The sequence below is a fragment of the Neoarthrinium moseri genome (assembly GCF_022829205.1).
Source record: "Neoarthrinium moseri strain CBS 164.80 chromosome Unknown scaffold11_Wmoseri_CBS_16480, whole genome shotgun sequence".
Lineage (NCBI taxonomy): Eukaryota > Fungi > Ascomycota > Sordariomycetes > Amphisphaeriales > Apiosporaceae > Neoarthrinium > Neoarthrinium moseri.
In genome coordinates, this window is record NW_026055125.1 from 295,639 (window position 1) to 319,601 (window position 23,963).

At 51.6% G+C, this 23,963-nt stretch overlaps 10 protein-coding genes across 10 annotated transcripts; 5 read left to right on the plus strand and 5 right to left on the minus strand.

Moving 5' to 3' along the window:
- Window positions 1–944: 944 nt before the first annotated feature.
- Window positions 945–2,413, plus strand: JN550_004218 (uncharacterized protein; the record flags this gene model as incomplete). The annotated part of the gene is made up of 5 exons (XM_049315709.1): window positions 945–1,083; window positions 1,151–1,310; window positions 1,384–1,521; window positions 1,583–1,686; window positions 1,755–2,413. 5 exons carry the CDS (start codon window positions 945–947, stop codon window positions 2,411–2,413), a joined length of 1,200 nt encoding a protein of 399 aa, XP_049173756.1.
- A 229-nt stretch (window positions 2,414–2,642) lies between these two features.
- JN550_004219 (uncharacterized protein) lies at window positions 2,643–5,429 on the minus strand (the record flags this gene model as incomplete). The annotated part of the gene is made up of 2 exons (XM_049315710.1): window positions 2,643–4,345; window positions 4,406–5,429. The coding sequence occupies 2 exons, from the start codon at window positions 5,427–5,429 to the stop codon at window positions 2,643–2,645; spliced, it is 2,727 nt and encodes a 908-aa protein (XP_049173757.1).
- A 1,126-nt stretch (window positions 5,430–6,555) lies between these two features.
- JN550_004220 (uncharacterized protein) lies at window positions 6,556–7,932 on the plus strand (the record flags this gene model as incomplete). The annotated part of the gene is made up of 1 exon (XM_049315712.1): window positions 6,556–7,932. The coding sequence occupies one exon, from the start codon at window positions 6,556–6,558 to the stop codon at window positions 7,930–7,932; it is 1,377 nt and encodes a 458-aa protein (XP_049173758.1).
- A 514-nt stretch (window positions 7,933–8,446) lies between these two features.
- Window positions 8,447–10,049, plus strand: JN550_004221 (uncharacterized protein; the record flags this gene model as incomplete). Its single annotated transcript, XM_049315713.1, has 3 exons — window positions 8,447–8,707; window positions 8,786–8,874; window positions 8,933–10,049. The coding sequence occupies 3 exons, from the start codon at window positions 8,447–8,449 to the stop codon at window positions 10,047–10,049; spliced, it is 1,467 nt and encodes a 488-aa protein (XP_049173759.1).
- A 275-nt stretch (window positions 10,050–10,324) lies between these two features.
- On the minus strand, window positions 10,325–11,893 carry JN550_004222 (uncharacterized protein; the record flags this gene model as incomplete). Its single annotated transcript, XM_049315714.1, has 1 exon — window positions 10,325–11,893. One exon carries the CDS (start codon window positions 11,891–11,893, stop codon window positions 10,325–10,327), a length of 1,569 nt encoding a protein of 522 aa, XP_049173760.1.
- Window positions 11,894–12,584: 691 nt separating this feature from the next.
- JN550_004223 (uncharacterized protein) lies at window positions 12,585–13,630 on the minus strand (the record flags this gene model as incomplete). The annotated part of the gene is made up of 2 exons (XM_049315715.1): window positions 12,585–13,157; window positions 13,217–13,630. The coding sequence occupies 2 exons, from the start codon at window positions 13,628–13,630 to the stop codon at window positions 12,585–12,587; spliced, it is 987 nt and encodes a 328-aa protein (XP_049173761.1).
- Window positions 13,631–15,716: 2,086 nt separating this feature from the next.
- On the plus strand, window positions 15,717–17,312 carry JN550_004224 (uncharacterized protein; the record flags this gene model as incomplete). The annotated part of the gene is made up of 2 exons (XM_049315716.1): window positions 15,717–15,840; window positions 15,922–17,312. The coding sequence occupies 2 exons, from the start codon at window positions 15,717–15,719 to the stop codon at window positions 17,310–17,312; spliced, it is 1,515 nt and encodes a 504-aa protein (XP_049173762.1).
- A 542-nt stretch (window positions 17,313–17,854) lies between these two features.
- JN550_004225 (uncharacterized protein) lies at window positions 17,855–18,943 on the plus strand (the record flags this gene model as incomplete). The annotated part of the gene is made up of 2 exons (XM_049315717.1): window positions 17,855–18,460; window positions 18,521–18,943. 2 exons carry the CDS (start codon window positions 17,855–17,857, stop codon window positions 18,941–18,943), a joined length of 1,029 nt encoding a protein of 342 aa, XP_049173763.1.
- A 732-nt stretch (window positions 18,944–19,675) lies between these two features.
- On the minus strand, window positions 19,676–21,648 carry JN550_004226 (uncharacterized protein; the record flags this gene model as incomplete). Its single annotated transcript, XM_049315718.1, has 2 exons — window positions 19,676–21,561; window positions 21,618–21,648. The coding sequence occupies 2 exons, from the start codon at window positions 21,646–21,648 to the stop codon at window positions 19,676–19,678; spliced, it is 1,917 nt and encodes a 638-aa protein (XP_049173764.1).
- A 746-nt stretch (window positions 21,649–22,394) lies between these two features.
- On the minus strand, window positions 22,395–23,105 carry JN550_004227 (uncharacterized protein; the record flags this gene model as incomplete). Its single annotated transcript, XM_049315719.1, has 2 exons — window positions 22,395–22,901; window positions 22,971–23,105. The coding sequence occupies 2 exons, from the start codon at window positions 23,103–23,105 to the stop codon at window positions 22,395–22,397; spliced, it is 642 nt and encodes a 213-aa protein (XP_049173765.1).
- Window positions 23,106–23,963: the final 858 nt, after the last annotated feature.

Consider the following 23,963-nt stretch of genomic DNA (forward strand, 5'->3'; position numbering starts at 1 on the left):
AAAAAAGGATACGCGTGGACTATTATCTAGAATTTGTTCCCGCAGTAGCGTCACTTAGATGTTCGATTGGTACCTCAGGAGGTATAAGTCCCGGCTGCGGACTCTGAAGCCATAATGCCTCTAATTTACCAGTATAGGCTAGTAGCTTTGTTAATGATTCGCATTCGAATCAACCTTTGTTCATCGTAGAATCATTTGACGGACGTGCTAAGTGTTCCATCCTATGGTATTCCCATTGAATCAGATACAAAAGCTTCATAAGTTCGGCGTATTAGATCGGCTTGGCTCCAGCCGAATGTCGTCCATGTCTATAGCCCTACAATAAACCTAGTAAGTTGTCCAATGGTCTTGATGGAAATATGAGGCCACATTCCGCCGGCAATGAATGGTCTTCCGAGAAAATTCGGTTACGCGCAATCATAGAACCCTTCGTGGATTCTCTGTGTGCCACACCCTACCCACCGCCCCTTACCGTATCGTTATGTGAAGGGTTGCCACCACATTGACGTTGAATGCCTACTCAATTGCAATGTCACCATCTCATATAGTATATTGATCTTAGCACGCGAAATAAAGCAATTGTTTGTGTTGGCTCTTGCCAGACAGAAGTGATCGAGTCCGGAAGTTCGTATTTACTCCTATGGTACTAGTACATGTGACGCCAATCATGTACGGTCTGGAATGCGACAGCCCTAGATGGGACATATCCTCCGTGCCAGCCTCAATTCAAATATTTGTTATGTTATTCCTCTAAATTCCTCGCTCAGCTTGTTTTCACTAGACCTCTTCTACCATGATTACCGAGCTACTTTGGCCGCTTCATCCCTCCTGACTTTTCGCGTTGTCATCCGACGTACGCGACATCTGGGCATAAAGGTTAGTAGAGGTACGAAGAAGTCCAATTGGAAAACATATCTAGGAATCCTAACGAAGAATTAGCAGACATGAAGGCAAAAGTCGTCTGGTTCATGTTGCTGTCGGGGTTGGAGGCCGTCGTGGCCATCGCTCCTAGATGCGAAGCTCCTGCGTCATCGTGCCAGGTGGTTCCAGCCTCATCCTCCCAGATATGCTCTTCAATCATTGGTAAGCTAGAGGTGTTGGGTCCTCTGAATTGTTTTAATTATAATGAACTGAATTGGAATTTTTGCAGCGGCCCGAGCCACTTCTTTTGTGACTTGTGAAGCCGCACGCGAGACCATCACGAGCTTCTCCACCATTACAGAAACGCCCATCATCACGCTTACCACAGTTGCTCAGAACGCTGTCGTCACCTCCTCCAACACGGTGACTCTAACTGTTATAGTGCCCCCGTAAGTTGTCTGTTGACTCTCTTCTCTGTGTCTAGTTATCTGCAGTGCTGACTTGCATATGCTTGGATCAAAGGACTCACACAGATACCGCGGTTCTATGGAACACAGCATCGACAACAGTTGTACTTGCATCCACGGAGACTAATATTGGAACAACTACCGTGACTGTTACATCGGTGAAAACAAACACGGCTGCAACCACTATCATCTCGTGAGTCTCCTACTCGTCTCCATAGTCTGGAACATATTCCTGCTAAACTCGCGCGTTATAGGAGAAGTACCTCCACCAGCACAGTCAGCTGGGCTCCAGAAACGTGCCCAACTGCTGTGAAGCGTTCAGGTCGTTGCCGCGGAGTGGCCATTCCACGCGATTGTTGTACGTCTCTCTTGTCCTGCGGCCTTCTTGGACAATGAGGTTAGAACTGATTTTGATCTTCTTCTCAGCCTGCTTCCTCACGTCGACCGTCAGCACCCAGCCAACGAGCACCGAACTTCTCACCGTCACAGCAACGGCTGCAGTTCAGACCGTTCCCTACACTGCCACGCCAACTGATGCAGCCTCGAGGATCGACGTGACGCTAACCATAGTTGAATCTGTTACTGCTTCGGCACCGACGCAGACAGTAACGAGCACCACGACTACAACCTTTACGGAGACGGCAGTTGCCACCACCACAATAACGGTGACTCTGACTGCCTCTGCCGACGCCACGGCGCTTGTCAACCAGACGGCGACGGCGACCACGGTCGCGGCAACGACCAGGACCGAGGACCCATGCGACGCCACCAACGTGTCGAAGTACCTCGTGGCGGGGATCCCATCGAACGAGAACGTCGTCTGGGGCTTTCGAGGGGATGGGTTCAACGACCTCGGAAATTGCTGCTTTAATTGCAACATCAACAGCGACTGCGCGTACTGGCGTCTTAGTAACGACGGCTCGATCTGCGAAACCTACTTTGTCAGGTTCAACACACCGGCGGAGGGCTGTACCACGACCAGGTGTTCTCGGGGTCATCCGGTCCTGGCAATCAGCCCCGGCAATGATGGGTGGACCTATGGCATGGGATTTTGTGGCAATTTCGGGTCTACGTGGATGGGTTGAGCGCTCTAATACGTTGTTGCTCTTTAGTCCACCTGACTCATTAATGGAAACGCAGGAATGGAGGGCCGTGTTCATTTCATACTGTCGTGAGCGACATGAGACTCAAGTCAAAATGTTACCATATATGAAATACGTCATAAATGTCGGGCGGTCACCAATGTTAAACAAAAAGTCTCGCTCTTGGAATTGATCTAGTTTGATATCATCCCCTACCGTCGCATCTACTCGGCTACCTCTCAAACTCGCCATCCGAGAAGTACCTGTCTGGCATATCCGTATCCCACAGAGGTCGCTCAACAAGGGCGACCTCCAGAGGTTTGCGTCCATCGCCGTTCCCGAGTGGTGTTACAACATCATCATCGGCTATTTCCGACTCTTCGAGATGCTCCAGAGAAACGATCCCGAGAATCGGCCGGTACTTCAGCGTGTGCCAGAAGCCAGTGCCTTGGTTTGGTTGGGCATCCGGACCTTTCTTGCCTTCGGCTCTCCGGCGAGATGCAAGTTCACCTTGTAGCTCTTCGTCAGAGTCCTCGCTCTCACTGTCATCCTCGGGTGCACTAGTTCCGTCCGTGTCCATGGGATCAGGGCCATCCATATTGAGCTCCTCGACAGGCTCGCCTTCCACGTAGCGCTCGACCTTGGTAGGTCCGGTAGCGCCGATCTGCATCTTGTTTCCAGCGCCAGTATCGCCTCCTCTCTTTCTTTTCTTCGGTTTGGCTGGCTGGCCGTCAAGAGGTACTAGGGAGGACGAGGGGTTCGCCAGGTCCTCGGCAATGTCCTTGGACATGTCAAGCATGGCTAGGAAAGTATTGCCGTACATCCACAGACGGTCACCCGCCCACAATGCGCCCTTGACAAGATCACGAATGTTGCGGAATTCGACGGGGAATCGCTGCACTGGATTGCGCCTTGACCATGGAGTTATAGAGCCAATAGTCGGGTGAAGGGTCAGGATCTGTGGCCTTGCAGTGATGGCGAGGAGGACGTAGTCATCCATGTCCGCATCATCGTCAGCAGGGGCGGCACGGGACTTGGATGACGGAATGTGGTCCGAGAAGGAGAGGATGGTGGGTGCGTAGTTCAGTTTGGGCAATAGTGAGCCGTTGGGATTACGGAGCCAGCGAGCAGCAGTGGGGTCTTCGTCCTCGTTTTCACTGTCAGAAGTGTCGCTGGCCGAAGACTCGGCGCCGTCGTGGCTGTTGGCTCCATTCTGAACTAGATTGGAATCCTGGTAAATCCAGGTGTCGATGTATCCAGCCATATCTGCCACAGCAAGCATTCTGGTGTCTGGAGAAAAGGCGATCTGGGTAATGCTTCTGTCATATTGCCCAAGCCCTCCAAAGGTAATATGCTTGGGTATGTTCCGCCGTAATCGATTCAACTTGACCGCTCTGGAATGAAGAACAGGTCGATTGCCGTCCTCTGGATCTTGTGACACCTCCAAGAGGGATGCTCTACTTCCATCTTGAGCCAAACAAACCCATCTGCCATCGGGAGAGATTTTCAGGTGCGTGGCTCCCAGGGCGGCAGTGGCAGCAGGGACATCCACCTTGGAAACCTTGAGCTCGTCCTTCCAACCATCGCCTCGCGATTTCAGGAAAAAGGCCTTGACGTCTGACGTTGTGGAGACCAGCAGCAATGAGCCATCGTTGCTGACCGAGGCCGAGGTGATGTTGGCCTCGCCCTTTATAAGAATTCTTGCCAGGAGCTTGCGGTTCTTGCTGGTCTCTGAGTCGACACTGGCGCCGTTGACAATCTCATTGAGAGGCTTCTGAAGGCGCCAGATGTGGACTTCGCGATCCCACCAGCTCACGATCAGTCTTGCGCGGGAGGCGCTCTGGAGGGGAACGCTCTGTGGCAGGTTCGACAGCGATCGGTGGTTCTCCAAGCCGGCCTCCCGCAATGGCAACACAATCGGCTGCGCATCGGGTCCTGTTCAATGAGTTAGTGCCATGGAGAAAGCGGGTGTTTGAGCGACCAAGATAGACAAACCTCCTGAGACTACCACACTCATGCCAGCGCCCTCGAAGGAGGACATGGTTTTGACGTCGTGGCTGTGATACCGCCTGTGCCAGACCTTGCCCCATCGGGAGCCGGAGCCAGACGTCTTCCTGTACAGGATACTCCTCTTGTCCATACCTCCACTAACAATGGTCGACCCGTCGGCGCTAACAGCCAACGACAGGACATCCTGCTTATGGCTCTGTAGCCGTTGGGCCTGGGAGTAGGTCTTGCCATCCCAGATGCAAACCTGGCCCGTGGAGTCGCCCGAGACGATGTCGCCATCGTTCATGCACTTGACGGACCAGACAATGATTTCCTTGGTGCCGCCGGCCAGGTCGGAGCCGAGCGTCATCTTGCGCAGCAGATTGCCGTTGCGCATGTCGTAGACGCGGATGGCGCTGTCGGAGCAGCCAACGACGGCGATGTGTCGGTTCTGGAAGGCGATGCTGACCATCTTGGTCTTCTTGCTGGTGGACTTGACGAGCACGCGGTCGAATCGTAGGTCGCCGTCGTCGATCGAGTAGAGGGCGAGACTGCCGTCGATGGTGCCGGCGACCAGTCGGCGGCCGGACTCGGCCATCTTGGGCGGCTGGCCCTTCTTGCCGGGGATCTCAAAGGGCTGGACGGCGAGACACCATATGTCGCCATGCATGCCGCTCGCCTGCTTCTTGGGGCGTCGCTTCTCGAGATCCCACTCGGTGACGGTGCTGGTGTAGCCGATGCTGAACAGCCTGGACTTGCCGACGAGCACGTTGCCGTCGTGCAGGACCTGGTCGGGCTCGTTGACCCAGACCAGGCCGTCGATGCTCCTGTCCTTGCCGCCGTGGAGGATGGTCTCCTGGTGCCATTGGCCGTTCAGAGGGTTCCAGATCTCGATGTCGCCATTGGAGCGGCCGATGGCCAGGCGTGCCAGGCCGGCCTTCTTCTTGCTGGTGACATGGGCGTAGGAAAAGGCGACAGCATTGATGGCAGAAGGGGGGTATGGCACAAAGCGACAACGGTGAATGTCCATGGTTGCGGCCTTGATCTCGACCCGTCGGCAGGAGATGTTGAGGCTAGACGCGCAGACGAGACTTCGGTCTGCACTGTTGGAACTTTTTTTTTTTTCTCTGGAGACCGTCAAGCCTCGCCTCAACCTTTTTTTTCTGCCGCCTCTAACTTACCAATTAACTATGGCCGCCGGCCCTGCAGGCTCAGAAATTTAAGGTATGGTCTGTGCCGCTGGGCCCCCCACATCGCGCCGCTGAAGCAACTGGCGAATCCCACGTCGCCCTGGGAGAAGGCTTCTGTAGCTCCCAATCACCGTACCGCTGTAACTCCCGGGTAGGATAGCTAGAGAGAGGCTGAGGGGCCAAGGCCAGAGCAGAGCGCCGCAAGAGCCTGGGCAGCAGACGAGGTACAGAGGTACCTTCCAGAGGGTCGGCCCCAGGCAGCCAGCCCTTGAGCCCCCCCCCCCAAAAGGCCCCCAGTAGCCTCACTGTAACGGGAAGGAGGGGCAGCGACACTGCGACACTGATGCGCTCCGGCGGCAACGGCGACATGCTGCCCCACCATTCCATGACGACGCCTACGGTAGCTACACCCCGCGCCGACGAAACAACCCGCTGGAGCAGCCAGAGTGCGGCCGTGAGACATGGCAATGGCTTCGAACAGGCGGAGGAAAAGCCGCGTCGTGTCCGCTCGACTGTCCTTCTGGTGAATGTACCGGAGATAAATCCCAAGTCTCGCACGTAGTCCTTTGTGCTACCCTGGCAGACCCGAGCCCTTCTTGCTCATTATTTATTTACAGCCAGGCAGACCCTCGAAGCAACTCGCCCGTCTGTCTAGCTCCGCTTTTCAGCTTCTGGCCCCGGTGCAGCCGCTTGCGACGTGCGAGATCGTGAAACTGCTTTGAGTCATAAATTGCTGCCTCTCCCCCGTGCTCTTCACAAGAGTCTTGGGCTACCTTGCGTGAAATTCTGCCAGTACGCCAGGTTGGCCACATCTGGTACCAAAGAGCCCGTCTTATACATCACCTTCCCAGCCATCTCCATCCGTCGTTCATCAGCGATTCACCAGCGCGACTGCGACTGTCTTGGTACAGAGTAGAGTCTGCCGGAACAAGCCACGAGCTCAGTCGTATTCCCGCGTCGCCCAAGATGGACTTCGACTGGTCGACACCCTTCCCGGAGGGTGTCATTTCCTTCCTCGACACCGATCTGTACAAGCTGACGATGCAATGTGCTGTCTTCAAGTACTACCGCGCCGTCCCCGTCACCTACGCCTTCACGAACCGCACCCACGAGAAGAAACTCTCGAGAAAGGCCTTCAAGTGGCTAGAGCTGCAAATCAGCAAGCTGGGGAACATTTCGCTTTCCGACGACGAGCTGCGATACCTCCAGACTCACTGCAAATACCTCTCTTCCGACTACCTCGACTTTCTCTCCGAGTTCCGACTGTCCCCGCGGGAGCAGATCGTCACGACATTCAAGCCGGTCGGCGAGGACACCGGGGCCGACGACGATCTCGGCGATGTCGATATCCAGATTCGCGGCACATGGGTTGACACCATCCTCTACGAAATTCCCCTGCTCGCTCTCACCTCCGAAGCCTACTTCAAGTTCATGGACAAGGACTGGAACTACGACGGCCAGGAGGAAAAGGCGTTTGAGAAGGGGATCAAGTTGCTGGAAGCTGGCTGTATCACCTCAGAGTTCGGCACCCGCCGGCGCAGAGACTACCATACCCAGGCACTGGTCTTCCGAGGTTTCGTCAAGGCAAGCAAGGCTGGCCTGGAGCGCGGCCTGCCCGGCAAAATCTCTGGCACGAGCAACGTCCACCTGGCAATGCGCTTCAACCTGCCCCCTGTCGGTACCGTGGCGCACGAGTGGTTTATGGGCATTGCCGCCATCACCGATGACTACGTGAATGCAACAGAGGAGGCTTTACGGAGGTGGGTCGGATGCTTTGGCGAGGGCACACTAGGGATCGCCTTGACCGACACTTTTGGCACAAGGGCGTTCCTGGAAGCCTTCAAGAAGCCTATCAAGTACCTGCCGGGCACCCCCAATGTCCCGTTAGCAAACGGAGATGTGGTCTCTACTCGCACATATGCGGAAGTGTTCAATGGTGTACGCCAGGACTCCGGGGACCCGGCCGAATTTGTGAAGATGATGCGCAAGTTTTACGACGAGCAGGGCATAAAGGAGAAGACGGTTGTCTTCTCGGACTCGCTGGACATTGAGAAATGTATTGAGTACAAGAGAGTCTCGGAGGATGCTGGGCTCCAGCCGACCTTCGGCGTCGGCACCTTTCTCACAAATGACTTCATTCAGCTGAGCACGGGCAAGAAGTCAGTTCCGTTGAATATCGTCATCAAGTTGAGCTCGGCAGCCGGCAACCCGGCCATCAAGATCAGCGACAACGCCGGAAAGAACACAGGGTTGGCAGCCAAGGTCACCGAGGTCAAGAAGATCTTGGGCTACGAGGAGCGAGAATGGGCAGGCGGTGATGAGACCTCGAGATGGGGCAAATGATCGTCGCCAACACCAGCCTGGCATTTCTCTCGGTATTTGCGTTGGGGAGGGAGTTCTCATAGAGGCTTGGACAGGTGTGGCGACATTGAATTTTGATTGATACCAGAGAAGGACCTATACCAAGTTCTCTTCAGTTCTCCTTAAATTCTCGTACGCTCTACGTTGCTACGTGTTCTCCCAGCAATCGTAAATTGTGACACAGACCTTGTCAAAACAACGAACTGGGAACCTTGGGCCCTTCGTTCTTCAATCACTCTAATCGCATCGGGTAACTTATTTGTCGCCATAGAGTCTCGAAATTAGGTAGCAAGCAGGTCTAAACATTCCTTTCCGCTTTCCTCTGGAGTTTAGACTCGCGCGGCAAGTGCCCCCTTGCGTAAAGGCGCCGTAAGGGATTGTGCGAAGCACAAAAAGCAGCCTCTCGAGACGTCATCAGGCGATTGTACAACAGATGATGGCATCTCTCGACTTTGAACCATCTCTCGGCGAGAAAACTCATCTCTTACCGTATGCCATGGACCCCGTCACCATCGTCACCACCGCGGCCACCGTCGTCGGGACGGCCATCAAGGTCTCCAAGTCGCTGTACGACGCGGTCGAGGCGCTCAAGGACGCGCCGGCCGACGTGCGCTCGCTGTGCGCCACTGTCAACAGCGTCAAGAGCGCCGTCGGAAGGCTGGTTGGCTTCATGCGGAGCAGAGACTGCGACTGGCCCGACGGGTGGCTCGAGGGCGTCGCGCAGAACGTCGAGGCTATCGGCGACGAGCTGACTGAGGTAGAAAAGCTCGTCGCGGACTGGAACTCCTCCAAGGTTATAGGAAAGATAGGCGCTACTTGGCGGAGCTTCAACTAGTACTTCAATGCGGATCAGATTGCCAAGTCGACGAGGAGGCTCCGGGATGCCAATGCAGACTTGTTGATGCAGGTTTCGCTCATACAAGTGTGGGTGACATGGCTCCGCCAAAGTCAGTTTCGAGAGCATGTACTGATCCAAGTCAAGCTCTACCACGGCCAAGACCAGTCAGGATTTGGGTGCAGTGAAAAATGCCGTGAGCTTCATCAAGGAGGAGCTGACGGAGAGAACATCTGGTTACAATGGCAATGCATTCAGTGCTGACCTTGCTGCATTCGCCGAGCAGATGTCTTCTCTGAAGGGAGTGCTTTCGATGATGAATTCGCAGCACGTTTCTTTGGATGGTGGCCACCAATTGAATTTCATATCAGAAAAGGGGCGTGATGCTCCACACAACTCCTTCATATCAGAAACTTCTGAGCCTTCATCTCCGATACTATCTCCGCTTGCGGCCTTGAACCAGCAGGCCTACTTGCAGAACCAGCAGCTTTCTAACCTCCAGTTGGAATCCGAGTCCAAGCCACTCAACGTATCTGCTCTTGGACTTAAACTCAGCGAATTACAGCGAAAGCATGAGATCATCCTGCATCATTGCTTCGTAGCTCAGGAGCGCATCATGTGGCTCGAAGAACTGCAAAGAGCTGGGGATGACACCATTGGCCAATTGAGCCTGAAGCTCAGCGAACTGCAAGCGGAGAAGGAGGCAGGCTGCTGGAACAAAATGGCAAGCTTTTTGGATGGCGACCTCAAGGCAACACTGCTCAGCCGGGAAGAGCTTGAAGACCGCGATGCTATCATCACCACGCTGCAAGCCCAGAACGAAGGTCTTCAGGATATGATTAACCAGAGGATTACGTTGGTCGGCTACGAGGACGGTGCAAAGCACGTATATGAAGCCGAGAAGAAGCTGCTCAAGAAGGGCGCGGAGTCGAACAGGTTGCAGGAGGAAGTCGACCTACTTCGGTGGAGACTGAAGGGTGTCGAATCATCACTTAGGGAGCAGCTGAAGGTCAACCAGCTCCTGGGCGATGAGGTGAAAGTGCTGAAAAGCCGACGCGGACCTACAATTGGTGACGAAAGTCGGAAAGAGCTTCTTACTCCTGATTCGTGCGAAACTTACCCGTCAAGTTCGCCCATGTCGGGTCTGGCTCGAAATCGCACACCATCAGGGGCGTCCACGAAGTCTTATACGCACCGTTGGGATTCGAGCTTCTTGCAGACGACAGAAATGCACACTACGATGGCAGCCAAGGAGCGATCATAAACCACCACCAAACGGACCGAAGCCAGTATCGTTAACAATGTCGAAGTTTGGATGAAATATTGAACGGTTCGTTTTAAAATAGTGACAAATTTGCCTAAGACCACCTTCTATCTTAGTATACTGGAAACAAGACAAAAACGCATCTTTAATTCTCTGCTCCATTTTTGCGTACATTCACCCTACGTCTCCCTTTGCAGCGTTTCGTCTGCACGCCCATATAATGTCGCAGAAACTGATCCACCTTGTGTACGGCTTAATTGAATGGCTTTACTGAATTACCAATTGTACCTCCAATAGCTATTCCGCGCGAATGCTGTTGTTGCATTTTGACAGCTAGGGCTATAATGGTCTTCAACGTTGCCGAACGGCCACATGGCGACGAAGCACACCTCGTCTACCTGGCAAGCTCCGCATAGCTTCCACTCTGGCCATCGCAGGGTGTCCATCAAATCCTGTGCCATACGGACAGCTGTCTGCACTGATGACTCATCGGCGGACGGGTTTTCCACCACCAGTGCATGGGCTTCAAACAGCGTTTCACAGATCAGCTTGGCGGTGCTGTCAATCCCGGCGTGCATGAGGTTCTCTTCCGGCGTGACTGGGGCAAAACCATCAAGGTAATGCCTCCTACATCGTTGCTGAGCCGCGTGTAGATCAAAGCCATCGTCCTGGCGATGAATATATCCATCAAGCAGATGACTGAGCAATAGCTTCATGTCTTTGATGGACTTCGTTGCGGCCATCAGCGACAGTCTGTCAGAATACCGAGTCACAATCATGTCCGTTACTCCTTGCCAGTCGACGGCCGACTTTACACCCTCCCAGCTTCTAATTACTGTCCGTTCAACGTGGCCTTTGATTGCCGCCAGTTCCGACTCTGTCGCAAACACAAGCCTCGGGTGCTCGGATCGAGTCGCATTGGGATTAGTGAGGTTCACCGGGTAGAAGAAGGCAGAGACCATTGAAGAATAGTCAACCTGAACTCTGTTACCGCCGATGCCACGGTACCGCTTGGAAGCCGCCTGTATCCATTCGAACATCTTGAATATTAGGTACTCCTTCGACCCATCTATGGGTCCACGTCGATTTGCCGCAACCTGAAGCAGCCCGCCGTCGTGGAAGTCGCAGTATATGACCTCAAAGCCTGGCTCCATACGAATGAGGCCATCGACGCCCCACTGCTTCGACCAGGTGCACAGATCTGCCGCACGTATGTAGTCCTCGTAGCCGCCACGACTCTTATTGCTGCTGAGGATGAAGTCTTCGGCATCGTTCGTCCCCATGTTCGTCTTGCCGGCGGCCATGCCATCCAGGTAAAGTACATTTAGCGGCCGAACAGCTTGATAAATATGGAAGTAACCCGGTTCCCATGCGGGTTCGTTTCCATGCCACCCGTCATCAAAGACGTGGGCCATGGAAGATGACCGGAAGGTCACATACTCTTCTTTCTCGGAATGTGCCCAATTCTGAAGGGGTCTTTGTCCATTCTCTTGCGACTGTGCGAAACCCCGAGTCTGGTTTGGTCGCCGATACCCGCGAGCGAAGTTCTCTGCATGCTCAACCTCGAAAGCGAGCCATTCAAGTGTGTCTGGTATTTTCGGCGTAGTTGCACCATGGTAGAGCATAGTCCCTGCCGGGATGGTCGCAGGGAAGAAGGACATGCCATTGTGGTGCAACGAAGAGCCAAACTGTCGCATGGCATTATGGATCGCATTGAAGATCTGAGGCGCATTTTGGCGTGCTGACTCCAGGCTTGGCCCGAAGGGATCCCGCGACGGCGGCGCTGCTGTCGAACAACTTACCAACAGCAACGCCGCGATCGCATGGACCGACCGGCTTACCATCGTAGCAAAGAAAGCTTCAAAGCCGTCAATATATAACACCTCGGAGCATAGACGGGTTTGCTAGAAGAGTACTGGTGCGGCCGCAATCCAACATGGGCGATTGCGCAGGTCGTTATCTCGGGCTACGCCTGATCAGGCAGCCACATGAATGCACGTCTGCCATTTGCTGAGCGATCAGTCAGACGGCAAAACAGGTGGCCGTGCCGCTCGGTGGCATCTCAGAGCTTAGCTTTATAGAACACTGTTGGTAGAATGGCCAACCTGGTTCGATTGATATTAACTTGTTGGGCAACGCTCCAGTTCAGGAACTTAAGTCTTGATTACGAAATTCGGTAGCGTCGTCTTGGTCAAAGAAACAGTAACTTCGACGCTTAATATATAGTTTTTAAACTCTGGTCTTCGATAAGCTTCTTACACGCCTATAGCCTCCTCGAAGGAGCACTGAAGATTCTTTCAAACTTTCAATAAATTCAATATATGGCTATATGCCAGAAACTCAAGATATACGTTGATCCTCTCCTAATTTCGATACTCATTTTAAGTCCTTTTTTTTTTTTTTTTTCATTTACATAATTATTATTTCTTGTCTCTCCGCCTCCGTGTCTACAGTGACTTCTTCAACTCTATGATCTTCTGCCGCCGTACTACCGATGTCCAATGCCAATAAAATTGCGGTGGCCGATAACTCAGGCTACGGAAGTTTGCCATGGTCAGGGAAACTTTGACTAGAACTATCGAAAGTTGCCGTACTGATCTTCTTGGCTACCACGCTCTGCCTTTTTCTAGACTTGTATACATAGTACCGGAAGAGACACAGCATCATGACCAAAGTAACAGCGCCAATGACGCCGCCCACAACAGGACCCGCCCCTCTAATCTGTGCCTCGGAGTTCAGCGATGATGTATTGCTGGATACGGCCCCAGTGCCAAGACTCGAGGTAGAGGGTTGATAGCTCGGAGCAACCACAGCGACAGTTGACGTTCTGCTGGATGTAAGAGTTGTGGTGACGACTGAGGTAATGGTGATCAGAGTTGTTAGATTTAAGCTTTCTTGACTTATTGGATACAATGATGTTGAGGCACTCCTGGATGTAGCGGAAGGGGTATTGGTCGTGGCTGGTCCAGGGGTATAATGGTCGTTTGGATAACATCCAGAGATGTCTTTTAAAATTGCAGCCGCCATAGCGGCAAAAAATCGATCTTCTGAAGCTTCTGTCTCCTTAAACTGGTGCGTAAGCTGAACACAAGACTCAACAGGGTGATCCTTGTTCTTGCAGTCAGCTTCCGCATCGCAATGTTTCGCGGCCGTGATGCTATACTCACTTCTGATGACTGGCAATATTGCAATATATTCATGAACGTGGCTGCCCCATTTAGACAATTGCCTTTTAAAGTCATATTGTTTGCTTGTTTTGCAAGTTCCTCCGCGTCACTGGCGATATCGTTTGCCTTCGTCGCAAGCTCATTTGCTATCTTCGCGTTCTGCCAGGCGAGAACAGTGAATGCGCCGAACAAGGCTGCTAGAGCGAGGCCCAGTATCTCCAATATGCCGGTGTAAATCCATTCGGAGGCGATTGGCTCCCTTGCAGTTGCTATCTGTCCCTGAAACTCGACGAGTATCTTGAGCTGGTGGAGGATATTCTCTTGCAAAATCTCCAGTTGCAATGCTTCCACTGGGCGTGCGCTGCTTGCGAGGATCGCATGTGGTGGAAACGGGCTGTTATTGGAGCTTCCCATACTGATTCTTGAGTTCTGATCCATTTCCCCTGAGATCTGACACTAGGTCTAGGCGCCTGGTTTAGAAATCGTACGCGCTCTAATGCATAATGAAATTCTTCCATGTTTTCAAGATTTGTCTTCGAGGGGACTTTTCTCTTAAGTGTGTCCTGTGCGCCACATCTGAATTGCGTTCGGCCCTCGCAGCAAACCTGCGGCGCAATGTCTTCTCGGCCCCCCAGTCTTCACCGACACATACGACGCAGCAAAACCCCCAATTTTAAAATTAGAGCACTGAACCGAATGAGCAAAGCTGCAATTGTTAATGGATTGAGACAGCTTGTGACCATCCGTCGGGAAAATCTATATATATCTAGCATCAGTAACGAGGCTACTTGACAGTCTGATCTACCAGCTCGTGCCTTTTCAAAATAGCATGAGGCACTCTGGCAGCACCAACCATTTCGTGTGGCATCAGCAATATCATTCCCGTAATTTTACCCATACAGGATGACAGCCTCTTGAGAGTTACCTCGTCAAGTAGTACGCGACACTCAGATTGCCAAAATAGTCATTGGGACTGTCCTTACCTCCAAAATCACGGGAAATAATGTTGACAATCTAATACATGTGTCATAGAAAGCATTATACCATGAAATTTGTAGTTTTGCTAAGGTTTCAGCATGAGTCCATACTCAAGCTCTTGGCTAGCGGGAGTACAACACACTTTGACTATTACGGCGTATTGTTGATCAGGTTCAGAAATGAGCATTTCTTACAGAGGTATCTTACTATGAAGGTTTCTTTAGTTATTGGGACAAGTAACACAACCAACGTTGATGGGATGTCACTTATTCCTCTGTAAATAGTGACTACTGTATTGATGCAGAACATCACTTTTTTAGTGAACTAACACTCGATTCTTCCCAAATAATGTTCTCTGGCTTGATGCTTGCGAAGGACTTTCCAAAGCCGAGAAGAATGTGACAAGTCAAAACGACTTATTCTCAGCCGTTGAGTTGAATGGTTCAGCATGTTGGATATCAGCTTCAAATTCTTCACTGAAATGTCGATGGCCTCATCTTAATGAGCCAACCAACAACAGGGCATTTTGGCCTGGAGAGACTATATGGCTGACTATAAAAGGGACTTTTACATGGCACCAAAGATGAATGATGTGGTGTTTTGTTCTGATACTATGCACCTGATATTTCTTTTCATCATCCCACAATCATGAGTCCAGTGCACAGAGATACTCCGACTGTGGCCACCACTCAACTAAGTCATTCAACTTAGATCCAGGGCGTTTAGCTTCACACCGATTCACCGGTACCATGGAACCGTGATTCTTCTATCTACTCACATGATCTATGCCTTCACGTAAGAAATCACTTTACTCCTTGACCAAACTACTCTAAATTGGGACTCTTTGAAGTAGCTGTAAAGTTCACGCTACTCAAGTCTGGGCAGCTGCTGGCACCGCGCATACTCCCTAAATCGTATCCACAAGAAAACTGTATGGCGTTAAGAATGATGGAAGCGCAAATGGTACCTGAAATGGATTGGTCATGTATCGGAAGCTGGAAGTCTAGATCTTGTGCATGCAAGCTACAGTCAAAATATTTCAAAGGCATTTTAAAGGCAAGTACTAAAAATAGAGCATACAATTGGTTATTCCGCAGGCATGAGAGAACGCTATTTTAGCATTATCGTGATTGAAATACTCATGCTATTGGTGTTGCAAGACCTCGATGCACTTCCTCAGCCGTATTTGTAAGATCAGTAATTGCGGCATAGTGAAGACAGCACTGATTGATTACTGCATGCTTAGAATTGAAAGTGGATGGAAATAGAACCTGCTCCCGAACTGGCTTGTTTATCGTTGTAGCACAACAGTAGGAGATATTTCGGGATCCAACGGGTTGTGATGTCTGACTGTGTCAGGTTGCGGAGCTATGATTGCGTGATCTGCGCCGGCACCGCCGTCAGAGATCACGACACCGATGATCTCGGACCAAAGGAATAACTATATAAGAGGAAAGTTCCTGGCTGATTTCTTCCCAACTAATCTTCATACAATAGTAAATGACTTTCTCCAGTACAGAACATGGCTGATTCCCCCAGTTACGACGCAGTTGTTGTTGGAGCTGGCTTCGCTGGTGTCTACGCACTGTACAAGCTGAGGCAATTGAACCTGCATGTTCTATTGATCGACAACGCAGAAGACGTTGGTGGGACCTAGTTCTGGAACCGCTACCCTGGCGCATCATCGGACGTGCATTCCGTTGTCTTTCGCTACTCTTTTGATAAAGACGACCTACGCAGCTATCCCTGGCCGAACCACTATGTTACACAACCAGAGGTGAAAGCCTACCTCGGCAACGTTGTCGACAAGTATGATCTCAGGAAACACATTCAATTCAAAACGACCCTACTTGAAGCTGAGTTTGACGAATTGAAGAGCCTGTGGAATATTAAAGCTTCAGATGGTATTACACTCTCGGCACGATACCTCGTGACTGGTGTAGGACAACTCAGCAAGAAGAATATTCCTGATATCAAGAACTTCGGCTCCTTTAGAGGCGACATATACCATACGGCAGCATGGCCAGAGCATCATGACTTTCACGGCAAAAGAGTCGGCGTCATCGGGAATGGCTCAACGGGCAGTCAGGTCCTGATCGAGCTGGCCAAAGAGGCGAAGCACGTTACTAGCTTCCAACGCAACCCGCAGTGGAATGTGCCCAACGGCAATAGACTCGTGACCGAGGAAGAGCGTGCACACATCAACGAACAGTATGATGAAATCTGGGACCGCGTCAAAAAATCTGCTTTCGGATTCAACTTCCTTGAAAGCACGACCCCCACTTTCAGCGTCTCGGACGAAGAGCGCAAGAATATCTTTCAGAAAGCATGGGACGAAGGCAATGGATTCAATTTCATGTTCGGAACTTTCTCAGACATCACGACTGATGAGGAAGCCAATAAGGCTGCCACGGACTTCATCAAGAGCAAGATACTGGAGACTGTCAAGGATCCTCAGACAGCTCGCAAGTTGATTCCCACTGAGCTGTACGCCAGAAGGCCGATATGCAACAACGGGTACTATGAGGTCTTCAACCAGGACAATGTGAGCTTGGTTTCGTTAAAGGAGACACCGTTTACGGAACTAACGCCTACTGGGGCTGTTACATCCGACGGTGTTGAACACCCGCTTGATGCGTTGGTGCTTGCGACCGGCTTCGACGCTGTCACTGGGAGCTACACGAAGATCAACATCCGAGGGCGCGGTGGCCAGACCCTCCAGGAGTATTGGGGAGACAACCCTAGATCGTACCTGGGCCTGGCTGTTCCCAACTTCCCAAATCTATTCACGATCTCTGGCCCCAACCATCCGTTCACTAATGCACCACCTCAGACCGAGGCGCAAGTCGACTTTCTCGCCAGTGTCATTGAGCGTGCCGGGACTCGAGGCACTGCGGAGGCCACCCTAGAAGCGGAAAAGGAGTGGACTGATCTGAGTAACAAGATCGCCGAGGGAAGTTTGTTCCACAAGACTGGTGGTTGGATCTTTGGGGATAACATTCCTGGCAAGAAGCACAATGTTCTGTTCTTTTTCGGGGGGTTGAAGGACTATCACGAGCGACAGGCTGCGATCATTGCAGATGGGTATAGAGGCTTCATTATTACCCCACTCACTTAGCTCGGTTGTGAATAGAGAATCGTTCTAGAAGCAGCAAGCCGTCTGAACAAGCTTTGGATGGGCAGCTTTGATAACACTTTGCGAAATTGATGCATGAGGTGAACTGATATGGAATCAATGCGGGTACCGGTCCGGTAGAGCATGGGCGCGCCGCCCTCAGCGTTAAGAGTCAGTTGCCTGTTCAGGATAGAGCCGCCCGCCGCGATACCACTTACAGGGCGTTTACATCCCTGAGGGCACGGGCCCAGAAGCGTGAAACGTTCTCTCTTGGGCGATCGAGCGGCAATGCCTTCCCTGCGAAGAATAGATTGGCCATTACGGTCGCTTGGAAGGACGGATAATATGTAGAGTTTAACCACTCATTAATTTGATGCCAAGCCTGAATCGCGGGTGGATATGCTCACACGTGTCTGGAAAAGCAAGAGACATCTCAAAGCCATTTATCTCGTTCGTGCATCCCACTAAAGCCAGACAACGGGCTGATGCGCTGTTCTCCACATACGGAACGGTGAGCCCAGCTATCTCGGATATCACAGATCACTATGCCGGCCCTACCCAAGATGATGTGGTCGTGGGCCATCCACCAAAACGGCACGCCCCGTGAGGCCCTAACATTGTCGCAAGTCCCAGTACCAGCAACGCCGCCTGCGGGTACCAATCTCTTGATACGCGTAACACATGCTGCTGTAAACCCAGCCGACATATCGCTGTTCACGGCATGGATACCGTTCCGTGGCCGCCCGGGTTTTGACTTCATTGGCACAGTGGTGGGCGTTGGCCCCAAGGTGCCCGTGCAGATCAAGCGACTGATGTCAGGCATGGAAGTTGTAGGGGCATTAGGCCTTAGCCAGATCCTCTGGGGTGCCGGTACTTTGGCCGAATATGTGCAGATCCCTGCCGAATTGGTGGCCCTGAAGCCACCGAACCTCACGACAGAGCAGGCGCTGGGCTGCGGAATCGCGGGTCAGACGGCCGTAATGGTAATGCGCGAAGCTGCAGTGGAAGTTGGTTGGAGGGTCCTCGTGAACGGGGCTAGCGGTGGTGTTGGAACAATCCTAATCCAGATACTCAAGGCCAGGGGCGCGCTTGTCGTAGGGGTCTGCTCCCGAAGAAACGAAGACATTGTCAAGAGATTAGGAGCTGACGAGGTGAGTCGTTCCTGATGCCTGCTGAACGAGGGGAACGGCAAGGCTGATGCAGTGGAACAGGTTATCGACTATACAACGCACGAGGATCTACATGCATACTTGACAGAGAAATATGCAGGAGATCAGCTGGATCTGATTATCGACTGCGTTGGCGATGATGTATTGTTCACGAAATCACCCGCATATCTCCAGCCTAAGGGCAAGTTCATTGAGATCGTCGGTGGAAGGACACAAGGCATATTGCCGTTCATAATGAACCAACTCAGACCAGTCATTCTCGGCGGCACGCCACGCAATTACAAGATACTCGGACTTGCGCCTTCGGGGAAATATGCGCATGAGTTGGCCCAGTGGATTGAGGATGGAATGGTCAAGGAGGTTCTGATTGATTCTGAATATGACATGAAAGACGTGATCCAGGCGTATGAGAAGTTGATGACAAGAAGAGCGAGAGGGAAGATAGTAGTGAAGATTCAGGATTGATGACTGGTAGTGGCTGTATTGGCTGTACGTGTTCTTATATTTAGCTAGCTATGCTGATTTTAACGTGATGGAGATGGAGCCGCCATGGGTTCCGATTTGCACCTGCTACGACGATCATAAAAGAGAACAAATAGATCTTAATGATGGACAACTTTCAAAAGAGTGAAACGTTTCATGCTAATAATATCCAGGGTATGTCAAGCGCGATGATGCCTTCAGGGCGCCACAGAAGAGCTCTGTGCTATCCCTGGGTATACATGAACGGCCGCACTGCGTTGAATAGGGGAACTCGCAGCCATGTACGATACTGCTGAAGCGATGACTCCCCAATCAAGGATCAGGCCAACTTCACTTATACTGAGACAAGTTGATAAGACGAGTTGATTCTCAGGCAGAATAAGTTGGCTCCCAATAAGGCCGACAATGCATTTGCAGAGCGACCAAGTCGTTGGATAGATGATACCAACCGTCCGTCAGCGGGCAACCGATGAGGGACTATTCGAAATCCAGGCGGGGGAGGGTATAACATATTAACGGACCCGAAATTTCAGCCCATGCAGCTGTTTCGCAATATAAAAGGCCAGATCTTACGATCAGTAGCGTTAGCCACCACTTAGACGACAGAGCCTGTGTATGAGAGCACCTACTGTCTGCCGCTCTTGGGTAACGTCGAGGGAGGGAGTCTCGTGCAATGCTTCTCCAATCTCTGTGGACGCCAGGTCGCTTGCTCTCCTAGATCAACAGCGACGTATGGCCTAGCACGCTTAAACAGGAAGCAATGTCCCACGTGTCTGCATCAAGGCAGGTTCGGTGTTCCCACACGGCGCTCATGATTTTCAGAGCTTCTCTCAACGTTCCAAACTCATGCATTGCGCCCATGTTGCTTACCAGGTCCCGGAAAATCTCTTCTTGATTCGACAAACACAGACAACCTGTCACCGCAAACGGCCACACAAACGTACGCAAACAAAGAGGGCTCGCCATATTGCGGAAAAGATCTATGGTAGCCGAGACGTTGTTTTGGATGTCAGGCAAAGCTGGTTGAAACCCAGAGACTACTACAGCAAGATAAGTGAGAGCTGCCTTTGCCCATATCTTGGTGTGAAACGCTTTCGATGGGGTTGAGTGTTGTTGGCCGACTTCCGTGACCACCTCTAAGCCGAAGTCATAGAAAGGCTGATCAGGCGCACGAGCGGAAGGGTCGAACATCGTATGCATCGGCACTTTGTCCAATTCCTCGATACCAGCTCGTAGTCTCCTCTCAATGCACGTTGCCCGCGTTACGAGCTCAACCATGGATAAAACGCCGGCATTTCGCATTTCTTTCTTCCATGCATCAAGGCCTGCAATCTCGCCAATGGTCAAGATCACCCAATTATGACATCCAAGGAAGTCTTGGATAGGAAGTTCAGGGGTTGGGCCATCAATAAGCTCAGGGTGGAATTTTTGAAGCCGTGGAGCTTGGGCTAGGGCTGTTGATGCAATGACATCCGACCATAACAAATTGACCGTGAGAAAGCGAAAAGATGCTTGTTCGCTAGCCCATGGACGTCCGCCTGTGGGAAACTGAACCTCCATAACCCTAGGTTCTATTCGAGCCAGGACAGACCACCAGGGCTTGATATCGTTAGTTGCGTGGTGTTCAATGATTTGCTCAAATAGAAATAAAGCTGCGTTCAGGTGCGTCTGGCTATTGCTCGTGTTTCCGATCAGAGTCTCGAACGACAACAGCTGGGCGACTCCTTCCAAGCACTGCATACTTTGACGGAAGCAAAACTGCACGCCACGAGAAGTCAAGCACTCCATACTGCCTTGAAGTGCTTTGATCGAGAGCTCCTGGTGCTTCTGGAGCTCATCCCAATTATGCGTCTTGCACTCTTCATGGCCGTCGAGGGAAGACCCTAACATGACCGCGAAGAAGTAGGATGCCACAGATAGAGCCGTGTGATACAGTGGTTTGTTTCTCAGGAGCACGACTAGGAGCCAACCTCGTCCACCTTCAAGCAATGGTGGGCGGTAGAACGGTGATGTGTATGGAAACACGTAGTCCAGATACACCATGGAAAAGTTCAGTTCCCGTTCTGATTCCGGGTCGGGGAAGCTTGCTGTATGATACGGGGTCATACGAACGCCTTGATGAGTGGCATTTGCCATCTGTGCAGAAGCTGGCTGGAAGGGCTGCAGACCGGTCAACGTTGGCTGGCTCTCTGTAGGCAAACCACCTGGACTGGGTGATTCCTTGCTAATGCTAGTTGTGGGCGTATACACTGAGCCACCGCTGGTATCAGCGGACTCGTGCTCCGTGCTTGAGTCCAAGGTCATGGTATTTTCCATACTGACTGCTAACGCAGCGTCGTTATCGTCGGAAACACCTTGGGCTGTCTCATCATTGTCAGTAAGAATGCCGATTGCCCATTTCCTCTCCCGGCGCTCGTTAGCTTTGACCTTGACCATGGCCTTAAGACGATCAGCCATCTGCTTTTCACGATCGCCGCCGTCCATCCATTCAGGCTTCTTATCACTGAAGTGGCATGTGATCTCCAGAACACCGCATGTGGAGCAGACGGGTTTACGCTCATCGCACTTCTTTCTTCTTAAACGGCAGGTCCAGCAGCCCTCTATGTCAAATGACATTAGCTGCGAAGCACATAACGGGCAACAGGCGTGGACTGACGTGAGCTTCTGATTTTCACCGGTGCTGGCATCTTCCTCGTATCCAATCCACCACAAGAGTTTAGAGCTTAGATCGTCACCAAAATCCGTGTTCAAGTTGTAGGGTTCACGAGTTGATCATTTCGCTGTGTTGTATTAATTCTCAGCATGTTGCATGGAGGCAGGAATGGAGGTTGGCCATCGTCCTAGCAGGTGGGTAGGTAGTGATCAGGTAGATTTGTAATCCCGGCCGGCAGCCTTGGCGGCCTGGAATGGTCACTTTGGGCACTCTAACGTGCGGGCTTAGCCACCCAGAGCCACTAGCTTCAAGGTTCTTTAATAGGGCTGACAGATCTGCGATCTAGCCTCCCTCAGCGCATACGTGTCGTGTCCCACTGTATTCCGTACTCCAATTATCATGTGGCTGCTCGCAACTACAAGCATGCAAACCAATATGCGAGGCTGGCCATCAAGCCGGAGCTGTGTGGTCATCGTTCAATCAGCTGGACATATCTGTAATGGGCAGGGAACTTAAGGTGCTGGGCTATTCTCGATGTCTGGGCTGAACGCAACTCTGTCCATATGGCGCGTGGTTTCTTCTCACCTGATTGGGCGAACATTCTGATGTTTAACACGGTATTGAGATAAGTTGGACAATCAAGCTTGAAACACACATGCGGTTTCTTTACTTAGTTATGAAGGTGTACGTGACGGACGAAAAGCCTATTCACAACCCTACTCGCCTACTGACTTGGAACATCAATCTTTATGATACAACACACAACCACCGACCCATAGACTACCCACAACATCCTGTCTGGTCGGCGTGACCATCGGGCACGGATGCGTGTGGCCCTCCCATCCTCTCCCACTGAAAAATGTAGGTCCCGATAAACGCACCAAGTATAATACAGATGATGATATAGCCGTTGTAGTACATAGCCAGCAACATAATCCAATAGCTCACCGCAAACTGCATAGTGCGGATGAGCGCTCGAATAGCCTGCTGCCAGAGATTCGGTCGGAATGATGCCATCGGCGAAGAATTATGAGCACTCTTAGCTATCAAATGTCCGTTCGTTTCGGTCGATGGATTATGTGCAGCTTGCGTGGCTAAAGCGACTGCTTTCACTTGATGCAAGCGGACGAGTCGCTTGTCGTAGAACTTGGCTGCCCAACCCAATGCCTGGAGCAGAAGTACCAGGAGGATCACACCGATACAAAGGCCTGCAAAGCCGCCGCCCGAATGAATCTTCCATGACGATGACAGGAAACAGGTGCCGACCGTGTACCAATTCCACAACATCTAGGGAAGCGTTAGCCCGATGCAAGAACACATGCAGTATGTGAAGTGGAAGCTGTTGCTAAAACGTACAGAGATCTTACACCCATCCATCGTCATTCCACTCATGTTTGCACCCAACGCTGCGGTGGATGTCGATGTGGAAGTCGTCAACATTGATGTGGCTGTCGACTTCGTTGTGACGTCTGGCATATCCATGCCAGACATCATCGGCATTGACATGGAGTCCATAGCTTCTTGGTTGAATTACAGAAGCATGTTCGTTTGACAGACAGCGGCTAACTCGCGCGACGGGGTGGGATCCTGAAGATATTGCTATTTGACGGGCAAGCTTTGATGCAGGGTCTGTGGCGTCACAGAACAAAAGACTCGGAATTTCATGATGATTGGCGTGCCTCGACATTGTGCATTTCTGTTCAAAGGCTGTCGTGACAAAGAGAAGTCGCGAGGAATGGCGTCTAGCTTATTTCAAAAGCGCCTTCCAAATCTATTTTTATCGCAAAGAAATAAGGCCTTGCCACAAGTGACGATCAGCATCGATGTCATCCAAGAGTTGTACCAAGAAAGGAGGAGGAGGCTCTATTATGCCACGGGGATCAAGGCGGATGGACCGACCCATTATGCCGCTGAACTTGGAACTTGCTTTCAGTCTCCAGTCTTTCAACATGTGTTTTCTCTCCGGGGGAAGGGTTTCCCACCACTTCCCTTGTATGAAATGTATCTCCAAGGGGATTGGCGCTCAAGAGGTTCCAAAGCGATCAGCGTGTGCAAACGTGTCTGGTGATGACTACATGTACTGTAAGGAAGGCCCATGAACTATGTTTGAGGACTCCAAGTCGCAGTGCCAGCTCATTTACCGAAGCAGAGTACAAGCATACACACAAGGCACAACCCGCGCTCGGGGACTTATGTAGCTAATGAACAAGACAGAAAACATTCTCAAGTTCCATTCCCACGATTGATCCTCGTTTTTCACTTTAAAAACAGGTAGGCTGTCGCTAGTTACGTGCCTCTGAAGTCTGCCGCTCGGTTTGGGCGGTGTCAGACCTGCTCAGGGATGCCCAG